The sequence below is a fragment of the Lepisma saccharinum genome, chromosome 15 (genome assembly GCF_977018435.1).
Source record: "Lepisma saccharinum chromosome 15, izLepSacc3.1, whole genome shotgun sequence".
NCBI classification, from domain to species: domain Eukaryota; kingdom Metazoa; phylum Arthropoda; class Insecta; order Zygentoma; family Lepismatidae; genus Lepisma; species Lepisma saccharinum.
Window position 1 is genome coordinate 25,247,851 of NC_139243.1, and position 20,514 is coordinate 25,268,364.

Below are 20,514 nucleotides of genomic sequence, written 5' to 3' on the forward strand. Positions count from 1 at the left end.
TTTGAGGACACAGTTTGTGACATTTGCTGTAAACCTTTTTGTTTCTGACGATCAAAAAACAGCGACAACTTTTTTTGGTTACCTTGTAAATGGAGTTGATACAACCCAGAAGTGTCCGTGACTGTACAACACAATGTACACAAAATGCAGATAACAGTTTTGCAGGTCCAGAGTATTCCTTTCAGTAAGGCAAAATGTAGAATTTTCTATGATTCTTCAGGTTTTAATATTCTAGTTCTCGTTGATGACGCTATGGAAATTGTAAGCAAAACTTGAGTAGATTGATACTGTGTAATTTCAAGGCAACATTTTATATTTTCACATTTGGAACTACTCAGAATCACTTTTATGTTGTTACAACATTCAAGAATTGATATTTGTAGGATAAACTTTATGTGAGTGCAAGACCTTTAATGAAATGTTTTTAGATCAACTCTTATTATTCTATTGCACTACAGCTCTTAGTGGGCTCTGGCATCCCAAACAATTTTCCTCCAGTGGTAGCGTCATTGCCTTGTAATCAAGGGGTCCCGGGTTCGATACCCGGTGGAGGCACAAGTGGTTCGGATCCCACTTTAAACTGTAGGTCCAGTCCCGATTAGCCTTACTGTGCAAAAAGTGGACTTAAAACACCAACTTAATTTTCCTCCAGCTCGTTCTGTCTTGAGCTTCATTCTTCCAATTAAGTTTGTTCATCCTTTTTAAATCATTCTCAACCGCATCGATCCATCTTCCCCTCAGTCTTCCTTTCGGCTTTGTTCCCCATAGTTTCTGGTTAATACCAAGTGTGGTAACCTGTCCTCCATTCTCATCAGATGTCCTGCCCATCTTAAACGTTGTGATTTGATTTATCTCCCAATATGTTCATGTTGGATCAACTCTTCTAGCTCCATGTTATTCCTAATTCTATAGGATCCATTTTCATTCTTAATGGCGCCAGAAATCTTTCGTAAGATTTTTCTTTCAAAGCACATTACCTTGCTTTCTGCTTTGGATGCAAGTTTCCAGGATTCTGCACCATAAGCTATCACCGGTCTGATGAGTGTCCTATATAGTCTTAATTTTGTGTTGGAGAGGTTTTTGGACTTTGAACAATTCTACATGTGCATAATATTGTTTGTTTCCAACCTGGATCCTATGGTTAACGGTCTCTTCTGTATTGTTATGTAAAAGGGCTCCAAGGTAGGTAAAAGTGGAAACTACTTCGAAACAGTATGTGCCTACATTCAGAACCATGGGATTTCGTCTGGTTGGCAATCTGGACATTCTCGTGTATCTCGTTTTGGTTTCATTAATTAATAGCCCAGTTTCTCTGGATTGCTATCTATCTTTAAGAAAAAGTGCCTTTAAGATCTGCAGGGGTCCGTGATATCACAATATCATCAGCATAAGCGAGCATCTGAGTTGTTTTGTAGAATATGCTTCCTCGTTTTTGCAGTGGACTGATAATATCATGTAGCACAATAATAAAAATTAAAGTGGACAACGCACCCCCTTGTCTCACCTCTGTTTCTATTTTAATAGTTGGGGAGACTTCACCCTGCACCAGGACTCCAGCTGTTGTACTTTCTAAAGTAATTTTAATTAGTCCTATTAATTTACCAGGGAATCCCACTTTCTTTGATACCTTAGTAATCCCTGCTCTGAGCAAGCTATCAAATGCCCACTGGTAGTCTACAAGGGTTGGATAAAAAGTAATGGCAACACTGCTGTCCCGTGAAAGGGGTGAGTCACAGCGCCACAAGCGTTTCGTGGCTGATAAAGGAATGTCAGACGAGGAAGTATAGTGAGTGGGAGCGATTGTATGTTATTCAGTCAAAAACAGCAGTGCTCTGAAGCAGAGGACGAGAGTGCAAGCACCCTAACAATATGTTTAGGCAAGAAGAACAACGTCTCTCAGGTAGACTGTCAACGCAGCCTATTTCTGCACCTTCTTGCAACACCTTCGTCTCGCATTAAGAAGGAAGCGACGGCACGGTGTCCCATCATCCTGCTTGACAATGCAAGGTGTCACACTGCGAACAATGTGACGGCGCTCCTGCATAACTGGTAGTGGGAGGTACTGGAACATCTGCCGTATTCACCGGTATGAGACCGTGTGATTTAGACCGTTTTGTCAAAATGAAGGAACCACTGGGCGGGAAGCACTACGACACGCGCGAAGCCATCATACGTGCTATAGGGTGGTCACTGCGGGACATCAACAGAGATGGACGTGCTGACGGTGTAAGACGCCTTCCATACGTGTGACAGAAGGTCGTAGAGATGAGGGGCGATTACTTTGAAGGAATGTAACACGTGCTCCTCTGCCAATACAGTCAAGTACCAATTATACCAGTGTTGCCATTACTTTTTATCCAACCCTTGTATAAATAGAAGGTGCAGATCTATATTATGTTCATATAACTTTCCCATAATTTGGTTTATGGTGAAGATGTGATCTATAGTAGATCTATTTGAACGGAATCCACACTGATATTCCCCTAGCATTTCTTCTGCTATTTTAGATGCTCTCATGTACAGAATATTGGAGAATATTTTGTATCCAATATTTAGCAGGGTTATTCCTCTGTAGTTACCACAATTCATTGTATCACCTTTTTTTATGGATGGGAAAGATATCTCCAGCTACTGGATATTTTCTCTTGGTCCCATATCATGCAAACTAACTGGTGGACTTTCCTCCAGAGTGCTTCTCCACCGTTCTTAAATACCTCTGTGGTTAGCAAGTCTTCTCCAGGTGCTTTATTATTATTATTTAATTTCAATATTGCACATTTGGCTTCGTCGAATGATGGTCTTTCTAACTCACATTCTGATACTTGGAGCTGGTTTTTATCCACAATATCTGTGAAGTTACATTTATAGAGCTCCTGAAAATATTCTGCCCATCTTTTCGGGCATTTACTTTGATCCGTAAGCAGCTTCCCATCTTTATCTTTACATATGCGTAATCTTGGTTGATATCCAGTACTAAGATTTCTAACAACCTTGTACATTTGTCTCATATTACCCTCTGTCTCATGTTCTTCAATTCCCCTTACTCTTTCCTCCATTCATTGTTTCTTTTTCTTCCTACAGAGTTTAGTGGCTTCTTTCCTAGAATTTTTGTATGAATCCATGGATGCTCTTGTTCCCCTTTGGAGCAGCTTTTTCCGTAACTCATTTTTCTTTACTAATGCTCTGCACTCATTCGGTTCTCTTCCGATGTTTCGGATAGAATTTTCTTCATATCATTCCATATTTCCTCAATGTTGTTATATCATCCCATCACATAGCCGTTGATGTATGTCTTCCTGAAAAGTTCTCTTATAGCTATCCTCCTTTAACTTTTCTACATCCCATCCAAACCTCTGTTTTCCTTTGATTTTACCTACATTGGACAATCGTTGTCGAATTACAGATTTGACTAGGAAATGGTCACCATCGCAGTTAGCTCCTCTGCATGTTTTAACATCTATTACCGATGTAGCATGTCTGTTGTTCACCAGAACATGGTCTATCTGATTCGTATATGTTCCGCAAGGAGCTTTCCAGGTGCCTTTGTGGATGTCCTTTCTGGGGAAATGGGTATTTCTCACAAGCATCTTATTTTGTATACAGTGCTGCACTAATCTCCAGCCATTCTCGCTGGTGACTAAATGCAGAGAGAACTTCTTGCCACCTCTTTAGTGTTTGCTTCTCTTGCCAATTTTTGCATTAAAGTCACCCATGACAAGTAGCATATCATGTCTATTTGTGCCTTCATTTAATGAGTCTAACTCATCATAGAATTCTTCCTAGTCCAGCTCTTCTGCATCCTCGGTAGGTGCATAAACAGAAATGATGGAGATGTTGTAAAACTTCCCTTTGTCTGATTTTACACAGTAAATCATTTACTGGTGTAAATTCCATCAATGATTTCCTAACTTATTTACTTATTATAAAGCCTGTACCCCTGTACCCCCTAGTTTCCGCAACACTAATCAAAACTGTGCAGTTTTTCTTGGGTGCGTTCTGAAAGTCTTAACGAAACGAATGCATTCAACGAAAATAACTGGGCTTGTGAATCTGGTGAAACAAGTTATTTTACAGACTTATGGGACACTCTAGGCGAAAGCGCAGGCGCAGCGTTTTGTTTAGAGAAAGTTTCCACATGGCGTCAGCGGAAGGAATGTCCTTATGGCAAAAATAAACTCTACCGTGAGCACTGTTCCTCATTTTAATCACATTGTAAGAACGGTTATAGGCATACTCATCTTGTGCATGTTGCTTCTTATCGCTGTCTGTTAAAATTATAATTAATTTTCCGAACTCGTGCAGTTTGAGTCCACCAGCACCTGCTTTGTCTGGAAGCAGCAGACGATTCTCACCGAACAAACCAGCCTCCTGGCCCGTGCATTTGGTGAATCTCGTTCTTGCACGAAACTCACAGAATGCAACTTTTGGGACAGCATAATGAAAGGCACGGAAGCACTTATGGGACAGTCAGTTACCATAACTCGTTTAACACGTTAAACTCGTGCGACTTTCGGAACGGGCCCCTTGTCTATCTCACCACTTCCAAGCCATCTTATTTCTTGCAGTGCCATAACATGCAATTTATACTTTATGAATTCATCAACAATTTCTGGCAATTTGCTAGCCTGTAGCATTGTTTGCACATTCCATGTCGCCATCCTTAGATTATTTGCCTTAATTCGTAGGCGTGTTAGTCGTCGCCTTATCCGAGACTCATTGTTGGGTTCCTGGACAACAGGCATTTTTCCAAGGATTGGGTTGACAGCCCAATGCCTCAACTCTCAACCTGGAGGACCAGGATTTGTGTTGGGTTTACTCCCCTAGAGGGATTGGCTTCAACACGTCTTACAGAGCTCTCTCTACCCATGGTTTTCTGTCAGGGTTTTCCTTCCCTTAGCTTTTGAGCTAATCCCTACCTGAAAGGCAGCAGAGGCAGCACTTATTTATTGTCAGTGCTTATTTGCCATGTCACCAGGTCGTTAACAAGCATTGTGGTATTTGATGAGTAGGGCTAGGAGTTTTATGACTTAAAAATAACAAAATATGCCAAATAAAATATGCTCTAATGACCTAGAATTTTACAAAATATGCAATAGAATTTGAAAAATATGCCCTTATAACTGGAATGTTTCAAACATCAATATCTAACATATGCTGAAATATTTTCACATACGTACTATTTTTAGTTCACTTTATGGGCCCTGAGTTGCAATGCACAATGCATACTTTCTGTAAATTTTCAAATAAAAATGAAAAAAAATTGCTGCAGTCAAAAAAATACAAAAAAAACATGAAGTTAGAACGAATCCACTACGAAAATGACTGTATATTTCTTGAAAAAGCGAAAATATGCTGAATATGATCGAAAATCCATGAAAATATGCTCTATCACGTATAAATGGCCAAATATGTGAAAATATGCCCTTAAAAAGCACCTTAATTCAATTAGATTCTTCACAATATAAATTTCTATATATTTAGGGAACACATCACCCTTAGCAAAAAAATATATGCTAAGTCATGAAAATTCTAGCCCTATTGATGAGTGTAGTCCTGCCATGAACCACACTCCCACGCTCTGATGATCTAACCTACTCTGGTCTTGCCATCATTGCACCTAATGTCGTTTTCACGTTCAGAAGACACAATGGGCTCTTATGGGCAATGCTTTTCTTATGGGAAATACGAGCGCGATGTTGTGAAATTTCTGGATTTACAAATTTAGCTTAAGTAAAATCGGTACCTGCAGTTTTGCAGGAAATTTTGTAGAGAATACGATGGTGAACACAAAAAACTGGTAACTTGCTTACATAATTTTAGATAAATTAAAAACGCAAATTTTCTGTGAAAACACAATTTTTACATTGTTTTAATTCTTAACGTTGAAACATGCCGTAAAATTGAAGCATTCATTATTAAAAAAATTGACACTGTGTTTTAATTGTCATAGGTGACGGTGGTACTCAGAATTTATCAATACTTTAAAGCATATTTGCATTGAAAAATGTTCAAATAAAGTATGTGGAGATTTTTTATATTCGTGCAGTAGAAAATGTCGTTGCTGGCCATTTTTTGTTCTGTAATTCCAAGTAAAAACTTCCGACGACAAAGTTGTGGAGAAAATAATGAAATTATTTTTTATAACCACTCAAAGGTTCCCAGAAATATTACTTCCATGCATTTGGAGTTTCTTTTTAACCCAAACCGCGCGCGAAGTAAGGAGACGTTGTCTGGCCATCTTGAGCTGACTCACCGCAGCATTCCGGCTAATCGCCACCAAGTTTTCGAGTTGTTATTTTATTTCCATTCAGTAAAAATATGAACTTCATGCAGTTTGTTATAATAGAATTGAAATTACTTGAATTTAATAATTGACAATTATTTCCAATGCTGCTGTTGTGAGCAACATTAGTGCTGTCGCAAATACACGTTGTTTTTGTTTACATTACTGTCGACATTAATACTGAAATGAAGATCACCTTTCAGTTTCCAACGTACACATAAATTCATAGACACCATATTAACCTTTGAAAGGCTTTCCAACACGTGACAAAATATGGGGCTTCAAGATAGAAATATGACATGCCTTGCTTGAGTCATTCACGTCTTATCAGTTCACGTGGGCCATAACTCATTTGTTTGTTTGGGTTGCAACTTGAATCTAACCCATGTGCCAGGTTCCCCTTACTTGAGTGAGAGATCTGCTTTGGTCTGTTTAGACTTTTTCCCTCTCTCAAAAAAGTGTTTTCAGTTGTGTGAGCTCTCAGTGATTTTTACTTTTTAAAATGATTTCTGAAATGTCATATTCGTGCATTACACTCGCGTGTGTAGTGATCGCAATGGATCATAGTAAAAAGGTTAACTGTAACGTTCACAGTATAATATTAATATTAACAATTACTTATAATTATCATTATATATACAAAATATGTAACACCTTCATTGTGAAGGAAGGTCATCATTTCCCGGCGACATGAGCTAGCGCTGTATTGGCAACACTGTGCGGTTTCTCCATAAGCGCCGTTGTGTCTTCTGAACGTGAAAACGACTTTAGTGTGCAGATCTACAGACCGTTCCGCTATCCACCATCCTGCGGACCTGCCCAGTAGCTGAGGCCTGCCCTCAATTCACGTCATCTACAAAAATCTGAGGTCTTGTAGCAATTCACTTTATGTGCTGATTATTGCAAACAACAGCAACCAGAAAGTTCTTTTAAAAATATAAACTACCTAGTCATATCATAAATTCTGTTACAAAGTTAATAATGAACTACAGGCACAGCGAGCAACCTAATGTTTTAATATTTGGATGTTACAAAGGTACAGGTTGTGCCAACACAGAGCACCAATCACTGTTAAAAATGGCCACCTCTGGTCTTCACACAGGCCCGAAGTCTCTGAAGTCATCGATCGCAGCACGCACGTTCTCGAGGGGAAAGTCCGCCACTTCCTTCACAAGAGAACGCTTGAGACTCGCAAGGTTTGGATGCCTCTTCCTACAGACCATGCCCTCCATAACGGACCACAACCTGTAGTCCAATGGGCTGAGGTCGGGGCTGCTGGAGGGCCAATCAGCCGGAGCAATGAAATCAGGCACATTCCTCTGAAGCCACTCCTGTGTGGTCTTTGCCTTGTGGGCCGGTGCTGACTCCTGTTGGAAGCTCCACGGCTCATTGTTGAACATTGTGCGGGTAAACGATTTCACAAGTGGCTCCAACACTGTCGCTTGTACACTTTTGCAGATCTTTTCACACCATGTTCACAGAAGTGGAGGTCAGTTGTACCCATCGTACAAAACCCCTCACCAAACCATCACTGAGGCGGGATGATGGCCTCCGAGGATCTGTGGCGTGTTTTCACAAGCTTCCTGGGATGTCGAGGCATAAACACGGTCATTTTGACGATTGTAAGACTCTTCAATCATGAAGATTTTTTCATCCGTGAAAAGGATCCTACTGTGGCCACCATTTGCGTAATGCTGAAGGAGTCTTTTTGTTTTGTGCTCCCTCTGGACCTGAAGCTGTGGAGTGAGGAAGTGACCAGTACTTTGCCAATAAGCGGGGAGTCCTAGGTCACTTCGGAGCACACGCGACATCGACATTTTCGAAATGTTCAGCTCGCAAGCCATCACTACTTGTTTCCTGACAGGATTTCGTCGAATCTGCACCATCACTGCTTTCACGAGCTTCTGGCTCCACACGCTGCGAGGTCTACGTTTCCTGGGGCGGTCCTCAATTGTCCCTGTGTCACAGTATCTGTTGATGGTCCGATGCACGAACATCCTGCTGATATTCAGCTTTTTCAGGGTGTTGAAAATGGCCGATGGTGATTTGCGAACTTTGTGCAGTGCGACTACTGCCACATGGTTCTCGTATACACCCCACTCCATTCGACTCGCAGTGAACTTCACCTTTCCGCTACCACAGCCAAACACACAATGATACTGGTTGCTGTTTGATCCAACATTGCGAGGTTACCTTGCCAACCAGTGTTGCCATTCCTGTCTAAACTTTGTAACAGAATTTATGATATGACTAGGTATGAATGGGTGAAAGAAAAAATTGTATTTTCATGTTTGGTATGCCACTGGTGCGACGTTATTTGTAATTTATTTCACCTATTGAAGTGAAATGTTTAATAATATACTACCCATTATATTTCCATCATAATTCTCTTGTGTTCAATTCTAGTTTTACATTAAATGCTAAAGCAAATATACAATAAGCTGACAGTTTCATACCATTATGCCATCAATAAAAGGCACACAGCGGTTCAGTTCCCTCTTTAAACTGTAGGTACAGTCCCAATTAGCCTTTCTGCCTATTTCCATGCTGGAGTATTAACAAAGTGGGCTACGGTACCAGGGGTCCCGGGTTTGAATCACAACCGGGGCATGGGTGTACTTTGCGAGTGCCCGTTCATCAATTTTATCATATCACTCATCCTCATTGTTGAGGTTAGCCAGAAACGGAAGAAAAGCGCCGCTAATTAACAAAATCATATCAAACCAATTAGCCTTTCTGTACATAAAGTGGATACAAAAATCAAACTTAATGACAAACTATTTTTGATTGGTAGTACTTTGTTTGTTACAAAGTTTCAATAATTTCCAGCATTTCTTCAGTGCATGAAAGAACTTTCTTTTTTTATTTTGACAGAACTTTCTTTCTGAATGTAGTGTTAAAGTTGCTCTATAAATATTTCTCTGGTGCAGGGCAAGAGCTCACCAGATGTGAGAGGCCTAGGGCTTAATGGTCCCCTCCCCCTGTCCATAAAAGTATCAGCAATATAATTGGTGTAAAAGAAAAATAACAATGAAAGATAAATGGGTAACTTGTTCAATCGAGCTAATAATTTCAAACATGTTTTGTAATATCATGGTGGTACCATTTCTAGAGAAGTTCCAAAGATGCTCGTAAAATGGCTACTTCATGAATGTGTTAAGTCAGGTTCACCCAGATCCGAGTACAGTGAGCTGCACAAGTAATACGTGGTAAAGTTAAATTGTCCATGAATAATTTCATTAATTTCTCTCTTGTATCCTAAGTGTTTTAAGGAATGTATTTTTACGTATGCTTGAGCAGAGGTTGTAAGTAGTTTGTTTGGCATTTTGCTTCAATTCTTGAAGTTCTCGCTATGTAAAACACAACAAAAAAACATTGTGATATACAATTTTCTTGGTAATACTTATACATATCACTGTACATGATCATCTGTTTACCCTTTTCACTTTATTACTCAATCTTAAATTGTCCAGGAATCATCAGTTCTGTGTTAAATTCTTGGCCAAGTGAAAGATTCCTTCATATCATCATTGATGGGAATACAGGGTGTTCCACTTGAAACTGTCCCATTTATTTGTGTAGAAAAGTGAATCAGTATGAGAGCTGAGCCAGTACCAACACACTTGCTGATTGCTACAGATACTTGAATATTGTAACAATTAAAATTTATTGAGAATAATGATATATAATTGATTTCACAATGAAACCACAACAATTACTAGAGTTCTGTTTCAAAGAATTATATTAGAATATTAAAATATGTGAAATTTAGTCACCAAATTGATTTTTTCATTCACTACTGGTACAAAATTAATTACAATTTTGAATTTTGAAGATAATGAGACCATGTGAGACATCCACTTTATTGGAAAAGTATCACCCTGTATTGATGATTAAATTCAAACTAATACTTTCCAATATGGCATTGGTGTTGTTCCAGTCCTATCAGTATGTAAATGCAACTTAGCACACATATTGAAAAAAAAAATTGGCGTACTTCCACATGTGATAGTTTGGCTTGAAGGGAGATCAGATTATGTCAGCTTTAAAGTACCAATGCGGAGGTTTAATATTTTACAATTTGTCTTTTGCAAAGATGCAATGGAGTGAGTGTATTAGTACATTGAGGCTGATACGACTCCTGACATGAAACTAACATCATCTAGAAACTCTGTACTCCACAAAATTACTACACACCTATTAAATATGATCACAAAATAAATCACACACTCCAAGACAATCAGTTTTCCTAGCACCTTTTCATTGAGCAATGTTTGGTCACTGCATTATGTCCCAATGCCACAGTTGGAAAGGGGGGGGGGGGTTTCTAGACAAGCCTGCCAGTTCTTTTCAAGGTCTCCAATTGTACTGAAGATATTGGGTCAATATCAAATTTTGTAACTCTACAATGAATTGAAGTCAGCTCCCGTGGCAGAGTGGTCAGCGCAGCTCGCTACGAAGCCAGGGGTCCCAGGTTCGAACCCTGGCCTGGGCATGGATGTTTCTGAGTGTCCATTCATCAATTTCATCATCATCACTCATCCGCATCTTCACAAATTAGCCAAAAGTGGCACCCAAAGCGAAGTAAAATAAAGCAAATCAATCCAGTACAATGAATTGAACTGAATTTAAGGCAAGAGTGCTGTCTATTTAGCTAGACATGAGCTTCAAAACAAACATAAATAAATGCGACCCTGATGGCACAGTGGTAGCATCACCACCTTGTAATCAAGGAGTCCTGGGTTTCATACCTGGTGGCGGCACATAGTGGTTCACATCCCACTTCAAACTGTAGGTCCAGTCCCGAGTAGCCTTTCTATATATAAAGTGGACTTAAAACAACCATTCAATTCAAAGCAAACATAAGCAAATTTAAACTTTGGTGGCTTGACATACAGGGGGAGGAGGGGTGGCTGTAAATATATCTGATGTTGACTTTTTCTGCCTATGCAAGTACATCTGGAAAAGGATTTTACTCCTTGAACCTGCAACTTTTCTCAAATGTTGTAATCTGTGCTAAATGAGTACAATCTGACAACAAGCATCTTGATGTGTTACATCTGTTCATGTTAGTTTTCCAGTAGGAGCAAATTAAAATATGGCAGGTTTTAGTGGGACACCCTGTATATTATTTAGGTTATAAGCTATTGGATTGGTAACTTTCTAAATATTGTATTGTATTCTGTCCTGGTAAAGTAATTTTGGTACATCCAAACTTTTTATTTTTTTTTATTTGAGGCAAGGCCTCTAGTTTATTACACAATTAAGTTTATTAACATTTTTTGTGTGTAATTTTAACCTTTCAGCCAACAGCCAATCCAGGGGGACAAGAGGAGTCACTAACCAGCACAGAGTTTGAGAGATTTCTGGCTGAGAGAGCTGCAGCTGCTGAAAATCTTCCCACAATTCCATCTGCGGCCGCAACCACTGGCCCCGTCTCATCTTCACGACCCCACCACCGCCAATTAGACAAGGAAGAAACAGAAAGTTCACTATTTGCATTGTGAAGTGGATCACAGAAGAATTTCCAAAGCATTAGACATATATAATGTATGTATGTTAAAAAAAAAAAATAATCTGCATGAGCACTTCGCGAAAGTGTTGATGGAATTCTGTGTTTGCGTGGCTTATTTCTCCCGCTGTATGAACAAAAGGAAGACATTAGCCCAATGAATATAATGAAGCGAAGGGGGTAAGTCTAATGTGTGACGCAGTATGAATGTGATATGAATGTTATTAAATGAAAGAAAAAAGTTATTTAAAAGAATACTTTTGTGAATTCATACCTTTCCTTATATTCATTGATAGTCATGCTGTTGCTATAATCATAGCTCTATATTGTTGTTTGTCATAATTATTTTTATTGCAGAAGACTTGTACATAAGATAGGTTAGTTGTATCAGTTATTATGTGGAGAAGTAATGTAAATGTTAACAAAAAAAAATGTAGAATACTTTTCATAATGTGTCATCAATTATTTGCCATTCGTAGATGTTTGTAGTGGCATTCGTATATGCCAATTTCTGCAGTGCATTTCTAATGGGCATTGTATCAGTGAATGAAATTATTATAGTTTGCAGCATTTTATATATGGGACTATATCAATTTACATTATTCCAGTGTTTTAATTAGTTTATTTTAGTTAGCCTGTGTTTAAGGCACATGAAACAATCATGCTTTTCAATTTGTGCTTTTTGCTTATGGCTACTTTCAAGTAAAACACTTCAAAATTACTTTTTGCACTAGACAAGCTGTAATATTTTAGGCAAAAATGAATCAGGTTCAAAGTCGAACAAGGAAAAATTGAAATATCACATATGTAGAACATATATTAGCATAATATATGAGGCATTCCTATAAAACCTATGTAATTTGAACTTACTTTTGTCTGCATGTGTTCTTCTGTTGCATAGAAGTACTTAATTCTTTATGTATACTCAACCATATTTGTGCCAAAATACCTCTGCTAAGACAAATAAATATAATCCTCAACAGTGTTATTAATTAGTCTTGCATATAATTTTACAAAATTGAATATTTTTTTTTCAGCTGTAAATATTTGCTAAACACCTATTAAACATTACTTGTCCAGCTAATATATCTTTTCATTTTGGTGCATGGTGAACAAAGAAGAAAAAATGCTCTTCAAAAACTGGTTGTGACTTTTCTGTAGATCAGCTTTTTACATTGGAGCAGTCTGTCTCAGTATATTGCCGGAATTAAAATCAATTCTACTAGGAGTTAATATTAACATAAAAAATTACTTCGTTCCAAAATGTGCCGTGAGCATAGCAGGTAGTGAAAAATATGTATTTGCCAAAAAATAATACATTTGTGTCAATTTTTACCTTAAATAACAGGTCAGTACAGAATTCATAGAAATTTCATCGAAAAATGCAGCCTCGACTGGGACTCAAACCTAAATCAGTGGCATACCATGTCATTGTTTTGCCAACTGAACTATCCAGACCTGGTTTCGCCTGATCTGTTACTGCCACTGTTTTACTTCTGTGGAGTTGTCTCTCAGTGGTACTAAAACAGGATCTGTTTATTGCTTTTGATGATCAAAGTCGTCATTGTTTCAAAGGCAATATCTTCCATTGTGTTAGCAGTGTGAGAGAAAATTCCACACGACTAAAAACAGCAGCAGAAAAAAATTGAAAGAAATCAGTGCTGGCTCTGTAGCTAAGTTGTTAGAACAAAGAGACAGCATGCCAGATACCCCAATTTGAGTCCTGGTTAAGCCTGCATTTTTCACTGAAGTTTGCACATAGTGCACTTCCTGTGTGTGTGCCAAATGATACGGCAATACAGAATTGTTTATAATATATGAAAAAAAAATACATATTCGGTATGTTTGTCATTATGAGGCCAGTCACAAAAATACCATTTTATTTTTATTGTTTAATATATATATTTCATCCATTGTTGCTGCTTCTTTTACTGAAATATTTTTGTTGCTAACATAAGAAAGAAGAATAAAAAAAATCAAACATGCTTGTGAGAAGAAAATGTAAAGAAGTGTTATGTGGCAGCTTCAGATAGGAAGTAACATCTGGATATGAATTTATAAAGACATCATTTCATGGCTAAATTTAAATTCCTATGCTGGTAATGGCATGTTTTCTGTGTTTATATGTAATGTGCTGTCATATTCATGAAAAAATACTCTTTATGTGTGCGTTTTATGCTATGGTGCGTTAGTTTCTTTTCCTTCATATTTACGTAACCAACAAGACACAAAAGTTGTTTGCATTATTTTGTATTTTTCTGTACTGGGATTTTTTGTTGTGTTATATTGATATTTTCTTTTAATTATTAATATCCCATGCTTACTTTTTTTAAAGTTTAAATACTATATGTTGAATGTCTTGTACAAATGTTCAGAAGGCAGTCTTTGTACAGGTTACAAAGAAAGGTTAGCATGGATAGCAATCTATACGTTAATGTTTTAGGCCATAGAGACAAATGTGACTTACATTGCTGATTTTGTTTTATGCTAAAGGGTTCCTTCGATTCTTTTGTGTCTTTTTTTCACGTATGTAAACAGGTGAGATAAAATCATGAGATTTGCTATCAAAATGAACCAGTCCCCATGAACTTTGTGAAACGTATTACAATTTGTAATCATGTTCATTGTAATCGCATAACAAAAGCAGATACATTTACATGTTTTTCTATATCGTTATTGGCTCCAGTTTCATTACACATAATTGTGCAATATGAAGCTAAGAATTTCACATGCAAATCTAAAATTTAAAAGTCACTTTCACCAAAAAGTAAACAACTCGTGTCACCTTAATCAGCTTAAGTATATGAAAGTTTCAGAATGTGTCCTGTGTAACAAAACACCACAACTTGAATGACAACTGGATTCTTATGATGTAACATGCAAAAATGGGTGTTCTGAAAGCACTCCAATGTGTACATGGTCATCCTTGGTCATTTCGAAATTATAAGACATACAAATTAACAGACACCCATATTTCTGGCCACTTGAGTGTAAAGAACCGAAAAAAATTCTTTGTAAAAAAAAAAAAAATGACCCAACTTCTGCATAAGTGTCTGTAGTGGCACAAATGGTATCAAATCTGTGTTGTACTTCATGCCATGTGCACTGAAGTTAATGGTGCCAGTGGTGGCCATAATTTGCACAAGGGAGTGGATTGTTAGGAGAATGCAGATGCAATTATTACAAAAGCAATGTTAACACTGCAGGACACTATACAAACAAAGATAAAACACACACAATAGATTACTTGGTTTTTTAAGACTATTATGAATTCTTGGATGTTATCATGAACACCTTCTATTCAGGACAGATGAAAATGATGAATGATACGATGAAGGGAATTTGAAAGAAATTTAATTTTTTTGTGACCTATTTGAAACAGTTTATCTATTGAGCAGTGCACATGTGTTGTTCAGTTGGGTGAAATTGTGCTTTCTTCTGTATTTTGTATTAAGTGTTGCTAACCTAAAACAAAATTTCAAGTCTGTAGCCTCTAGAAATGGATATCAAGTTCAGAATAATGTTTTGTCTCTTGGAAAACCTTCTCTCTCTGATGCATCAAATATTTTATTGAGAATTCTGCCATCCATAACAGTTGGTCTGTCGTGATTCTAAAATTAGTGCAAGTACAGGATATATTTTTAGTTGTTTGGCAAACTATATTACTATGAAGTATACCATAAATTATCTTGTACCTTACAATAATTTTGAACTTTAGTGCTAAATTCCATAGTGCTTCCATTTCTAAACCCCCAGTAATCAAATTTATTTCTAATTGTATTCATAAATTTTATTGTAAGTCATTAAAAATGCTCAAATTAGAGAAAAATATAATAAAATGTAACTAAAAAGAAAAAAATAAACTCGTCATTTTGATTCATTGCAACTGCATTGTGTTGCCTCAATTGCATGGCCCAGCTTTCAGATCACTAGTTACTGCAATCAGAGGGGACACTTACTTGGCCATCAGCTATGCCAGAAATATGGCGATGAGGAATTCCTAATCTTGTCTTGTTTAGGCTTGAAATGGTGACATGGTTTTGTGACCAGGAACAGTTCGCACTAAAGAATCCTAAATTGTTTGGGGTTTTAGCTGCTAGAATTTATAAGTTTTCAGTAGTTGATACAGTAATCTTTATTTTTTTTGCTTTTCTAATGGATGATTCTGGTTATTGCACTTAGGAAAATGAAGTACATTTGCAATATCGTGTGCACATACAGTCAGTCAACTTTTGCTAATTATTATCTGAATTATATAATTATACATTGTGACTTGTCATTGAGAAAAATTAGGAAAAGTTATATTGTGACATTTAAATGTTGCATTTGCATTAACTTTACTAAATATTAGAGATGGGACGATATGAAATTTTGGCCGATACCGATAAAGTACCGATATAAAATTTACCGATACCGATAACCGATATTCTACCGATCCGATATAAAATTAGAAATGGTCCTGGAAGTACCTGAAAGGTTCATTGACCTCCTTAAAAAATGTGTGTTTCAAAGTGACTGCAGTGCAAGAGAAATTGCATATTTAGACATTTACTTTTTAAAAAAGTAGGGCATGGAGATTATCCATAAAAATTGCACCAAAGTGGCAGAATTTTGCACTAAACTATCAGATATTTATTGATATATCGGATCGGTAAAATAATCGGTAATTTTACCGATAAACCGATACACCGATATGCCTATATCGGCCGATACCGATAGAGTACCGATTAATCGGTCCCATCCCTACTAAATATTAATTCATTTAAATCTGTTGGAAATGTTTTGAATTCGGTATTCCGGAGATGCTAAAGTGTATGAGATTACAACAAATTTACCACCATTTTCAATTAATTTATGTGATCATAATTATTCAAGATCCTGCTTCTCCAAGTAAGCACTCTTTATTTATAAAGTTAGCTTTTCTGAACACACTACTTTTTGAAACAATTTTCTAACTTGATAATTAAAAAGAAAAGATTAGAAGGAAAAATTTAATCGAAATGAAAAACTGTGTGCAGTTATTTAAGTATCATTGCCTTTGTCAGAAATTGTGAAATCTCATGATTGTTTTGGGAAGTGCAATTTGTGCACAATATTTGTAAAAGAATAAGTGGGTCAGGATGGTGTTAGTGCCTTTAGAAGTGTTTACTAAACGGCCATGTTGTATAATTTCAGTGGTTGGCTATAATGAAGGACAATCCAAAGTCAATTTTTTGTTTATAATAAGGAAGTTACAGAATTGTCATCTGAAATTTGCGATTCAGTTGAAAATAAAAGTTATGTTTCGTATTGGGGCCAGGAAATTGTAATACTATATTGAATCATTGAGATATTGGAACCATCAGATGCAAGAACACACTTTACTAGCCTAAGTGTTAATTGGACATTCTAGTGGAACCCCATTTCTATTTTTTTCCGCATTATACTTTTGATGCTCCTGAACCAATAAAATAGCTTGTTATTAAAATTTTCTGGAATATGTTTTCCTGAATTTCAAGTTGTTTTTTTTTACCTTATATTTTCATGCACACTCCTGTATTGTTGACATTCAGGCACATACATTTCAACAAGGTTTGCAAGGTGTAATGGAATAGTACAAAATATTAACCAAACATAATATAAAGAAACATGCAAGAGCCTTGATTGGCAGTTTAGTAATACAGAGAAGGGCAATAGTATAGCAGTATCTTAAATATATCAAATTTAATTTAGTATAAGTTTAAAAGTAATTTTTTTAAAAAAAATGGCAAGTTAATTGATATCCGGTTTTGTAATATTTATGTTGATCGTTGTGTGTGTGTTCATGTGAGAGATATAAATTTAAATTTAGGAAGAAAAATTATGAGAGAGAACTCCTTTCTCTGCTTAACTTTATTTAGCTATGCTGCAAAATAAACTTGGAGCACCCAGTATGCATATGGAATGATTTTTTTTTATATGCTTTGGAAACTGATGCTTCAGTCAAATTAAGTTTCTTTTTGTTGCTGTTACTTAAGTGCTAGTGTTGTTTCTTTCAGTAGTTTAGGCAAGAAAACACAGATTTCAATTTAAGAAACATCATAGCTGTGTTTTTGTAATTTTTTTTTTTTTACAAGCTAAATGTTTGTGTGACGACATACTATGGTCAAGAAAATTTTCTTTCATGTAATTGATATTTTGTTTATATCTGTACAGTGACCAGTGTCCAGAATGGAGTAGTATTATGAGTGTTGTGAATAAGAAACAAATAAGTATTGCTTTTTATTTTAACTTGACAGATGTACTGTTACTTCAAATGTTGATTATAATAATAAAATTTCTGTTACTGAGGAGTGTGTTGAGAGATTATATGTATAGATTTTTTACGATAAAGGAATAGGACCAAGAGATTTAAGAGGTTGTGGTTTTACAAACTGACTGAATCTGTTAAAGTTATTAAAATGTATGTTTTTAGTTTTCCCAGTGAAGAAGGTATGCAGGATAGGTGCTTCTCAATGTAACGAACCAATAGTAAAATTATATATGTTAAGGGTTAGATGCATGTTACATATAATTAGTACAATCTGAAGAAAAAACTGAATTGTAATATTGTTACATGTAAAAGTCCTGATATATTTTCTGTTTTGTTTGTCACAGACTGGAATAATGAATTCATGATAGAGAATTGATTTTAAATATTTAAATATATATTCACTCGCATATTTCGAAGTTTTTTTTTTTCCTCTAAATTTGATTTGTCTTCAACATCCATGATGAATCCTGGAAGGAGTCAACAGCAGTTTTAGTGTGTTTTTATCATGTTATTTCTATGTTTAAACAATATTAGGGACATTTACTTCCATAAACTTGCTTTCCTATTGCGATAGTCAGGACAATATTGCAAATGAACATGAAGGCAGTATTAAAAAAGACCTCACATGTAATCATCACATGGGAAAAATTTTATAACATTTTGCTATGCGGTCGTGCCATGTGAAATCAACGTATGAAGCGGCACTTTTCAACCCCTCATGTTTTGATTAATTTGAAATTTGTCATACTGGAAGAGCCACCTGATGTAGTAAAACATGCGAAGTTGTAGATCCATATCTTTTCAGGGATGCTACGCAACTGGAAAACAGGGAAATGTCAGGGAATTTGGCTTGTCAGTGAAAAATCATGGAAATGTCAGGGAATTTTACAGATCGTGTGGAATTTATGCAAATTTTGGAGTCTACAAGAGAAAAGGTTGCAAAACGAACAAGTGGTTCATTTGAACTTCTGGATTCGGTTCTTGTGATTCTACTCCCTAAAAAGATTCAGTTCTGAAACATGTTCCTCTTGTTCTTATGATTCTCAGTCTGGTACAAAATTATGATTGATTGATTTGGTTTATTTTACTTTGCTTTTTTGTGCCACTTTTGACTAATTTGCAAAGATGGGATGAGTGATGATATGATGAAATTGATGAATGGACACTCATAAACATCCATGCCCAGGATGGGATTTGAACCCGGGACCCCTAGCATTGTGGCGTGGCCTCTCTTGAACAAGCTGTTCTTTTCAAATTTCCAAACATCTAGGTTGTGCTAAAATCAGGCAAAATGAAGCATTTCCCTAGTATTCTTCAGTTTCATTGGCATATTATCGTAGATGCCTCTAAAAGTTGATTGATATTTGATTTAGGGTCTAAAACATGCATGAACATTTCATGTTTTCTTTATTTTCAACATCGCACCCCTAGATAATTAATCCTGGCACTGCCGCTGGGTGATAGGGAAACAATAAGGTAAAATTTTGTGTGATTTGCTAGAAGCTCCGTAATAAGTAGGTGTAACTCTGATATTTCAGATCTATGAAAATTTTGTGTTATAGACTCCATGGCCCTGGCCCTGTTTTGGAGTATAACAATACTTTTTTACGACCTTACACTTCATAAAATAAAAAAAATCTAATGAACTCTTGTTGGGAAGTGAAAAAAATGTCTGTCTCCCCCTGCCAACATTCGTAATAACGATTGATGACTATCTGAAGATTTCTAGGGGTGTGTGGGACAGATTTTTTTTGGTCGGATCTGGACGGGAATTTTTTTAAATCCTGACATTCGGGATGGGAAAGATTCGCAATTTCCTGATTGAAAATTTTCGGGAGGGAAATGTTCGAAATTTCCTGAAGCTCTGGAAATCTCGAATTATACACACCATTTTAACTTTAAGTTATTGTTTTTGCATTTCTGGAATAGAAACTACAATTTTCGATAATTTCCTGACACTTACAATGCAGAAAACTATGAGAATTCACGACTTTTTAAAATGACAATTTGGTATTTCCCAACTGCTCAGGATCCCAAAAAGTTGGGAAGTCATTTCCCGAAGTTGGGATCAGGATGGGATTTTTTTTCCCTGATCCCGATGTTTTAGAATCCCGCACACCCCTAGAAATTTTATTTTTGCTGTTAATTCTTTTCGTGGTTTTTCCTTCCTCTAACGCTAAACATGAGATGAAGCGACAACCATCACACAAGATCGCATTGGGTCACAATTGTTGCTTGGCATATAATGTCGAACAATTTCTATGTCCGTTGCCAGGCACGTGGTGCTGGATATGTGAATTAACAACAATTTACTTCTGTCTGAAATCTTCGAAAACAGGATAAAAACAAGTATAACCACTCTGTTGGATTTGAGAGTTTATGGTGAAATAAACCTAGTCTTCATTTGTTTCAGTGTGAAGCTTTCCAGATTTCACTGAATTTGACGTC

General features: G+C 36.6%; 1 protein-coding gene across 7 annotated transcripts in view; it reads left to right on the plus strand.

Moving 5' to 3' along the window:
- Window positions 1-16,139, plus strand: part of LOC145999647 (TOM1-like protein 2) — a 109,022-nt gene extending 92,883 nt beyond the window's left edge. For all 7 annotated transcript variants that reach the window (XM_083136760.1, XM_083136761.1, XM_083136763.1 and 4 more), the window contains one exon: window positions 11,590-16,139. In XM_083136760.1, coding sequence (XP_082992886.1) covers window positions 11,590-11,790 — 201 coding nt within the window. In that variant the 3' untranslated portion in view covers window positions 11,791-16,139. The remainder of the gene's footprint in view (window positions 1-11,589) is intronic.
- The last annotated feature ends 4,375 nt before the right edge of the window (window positions 16,140-20,514 follow it).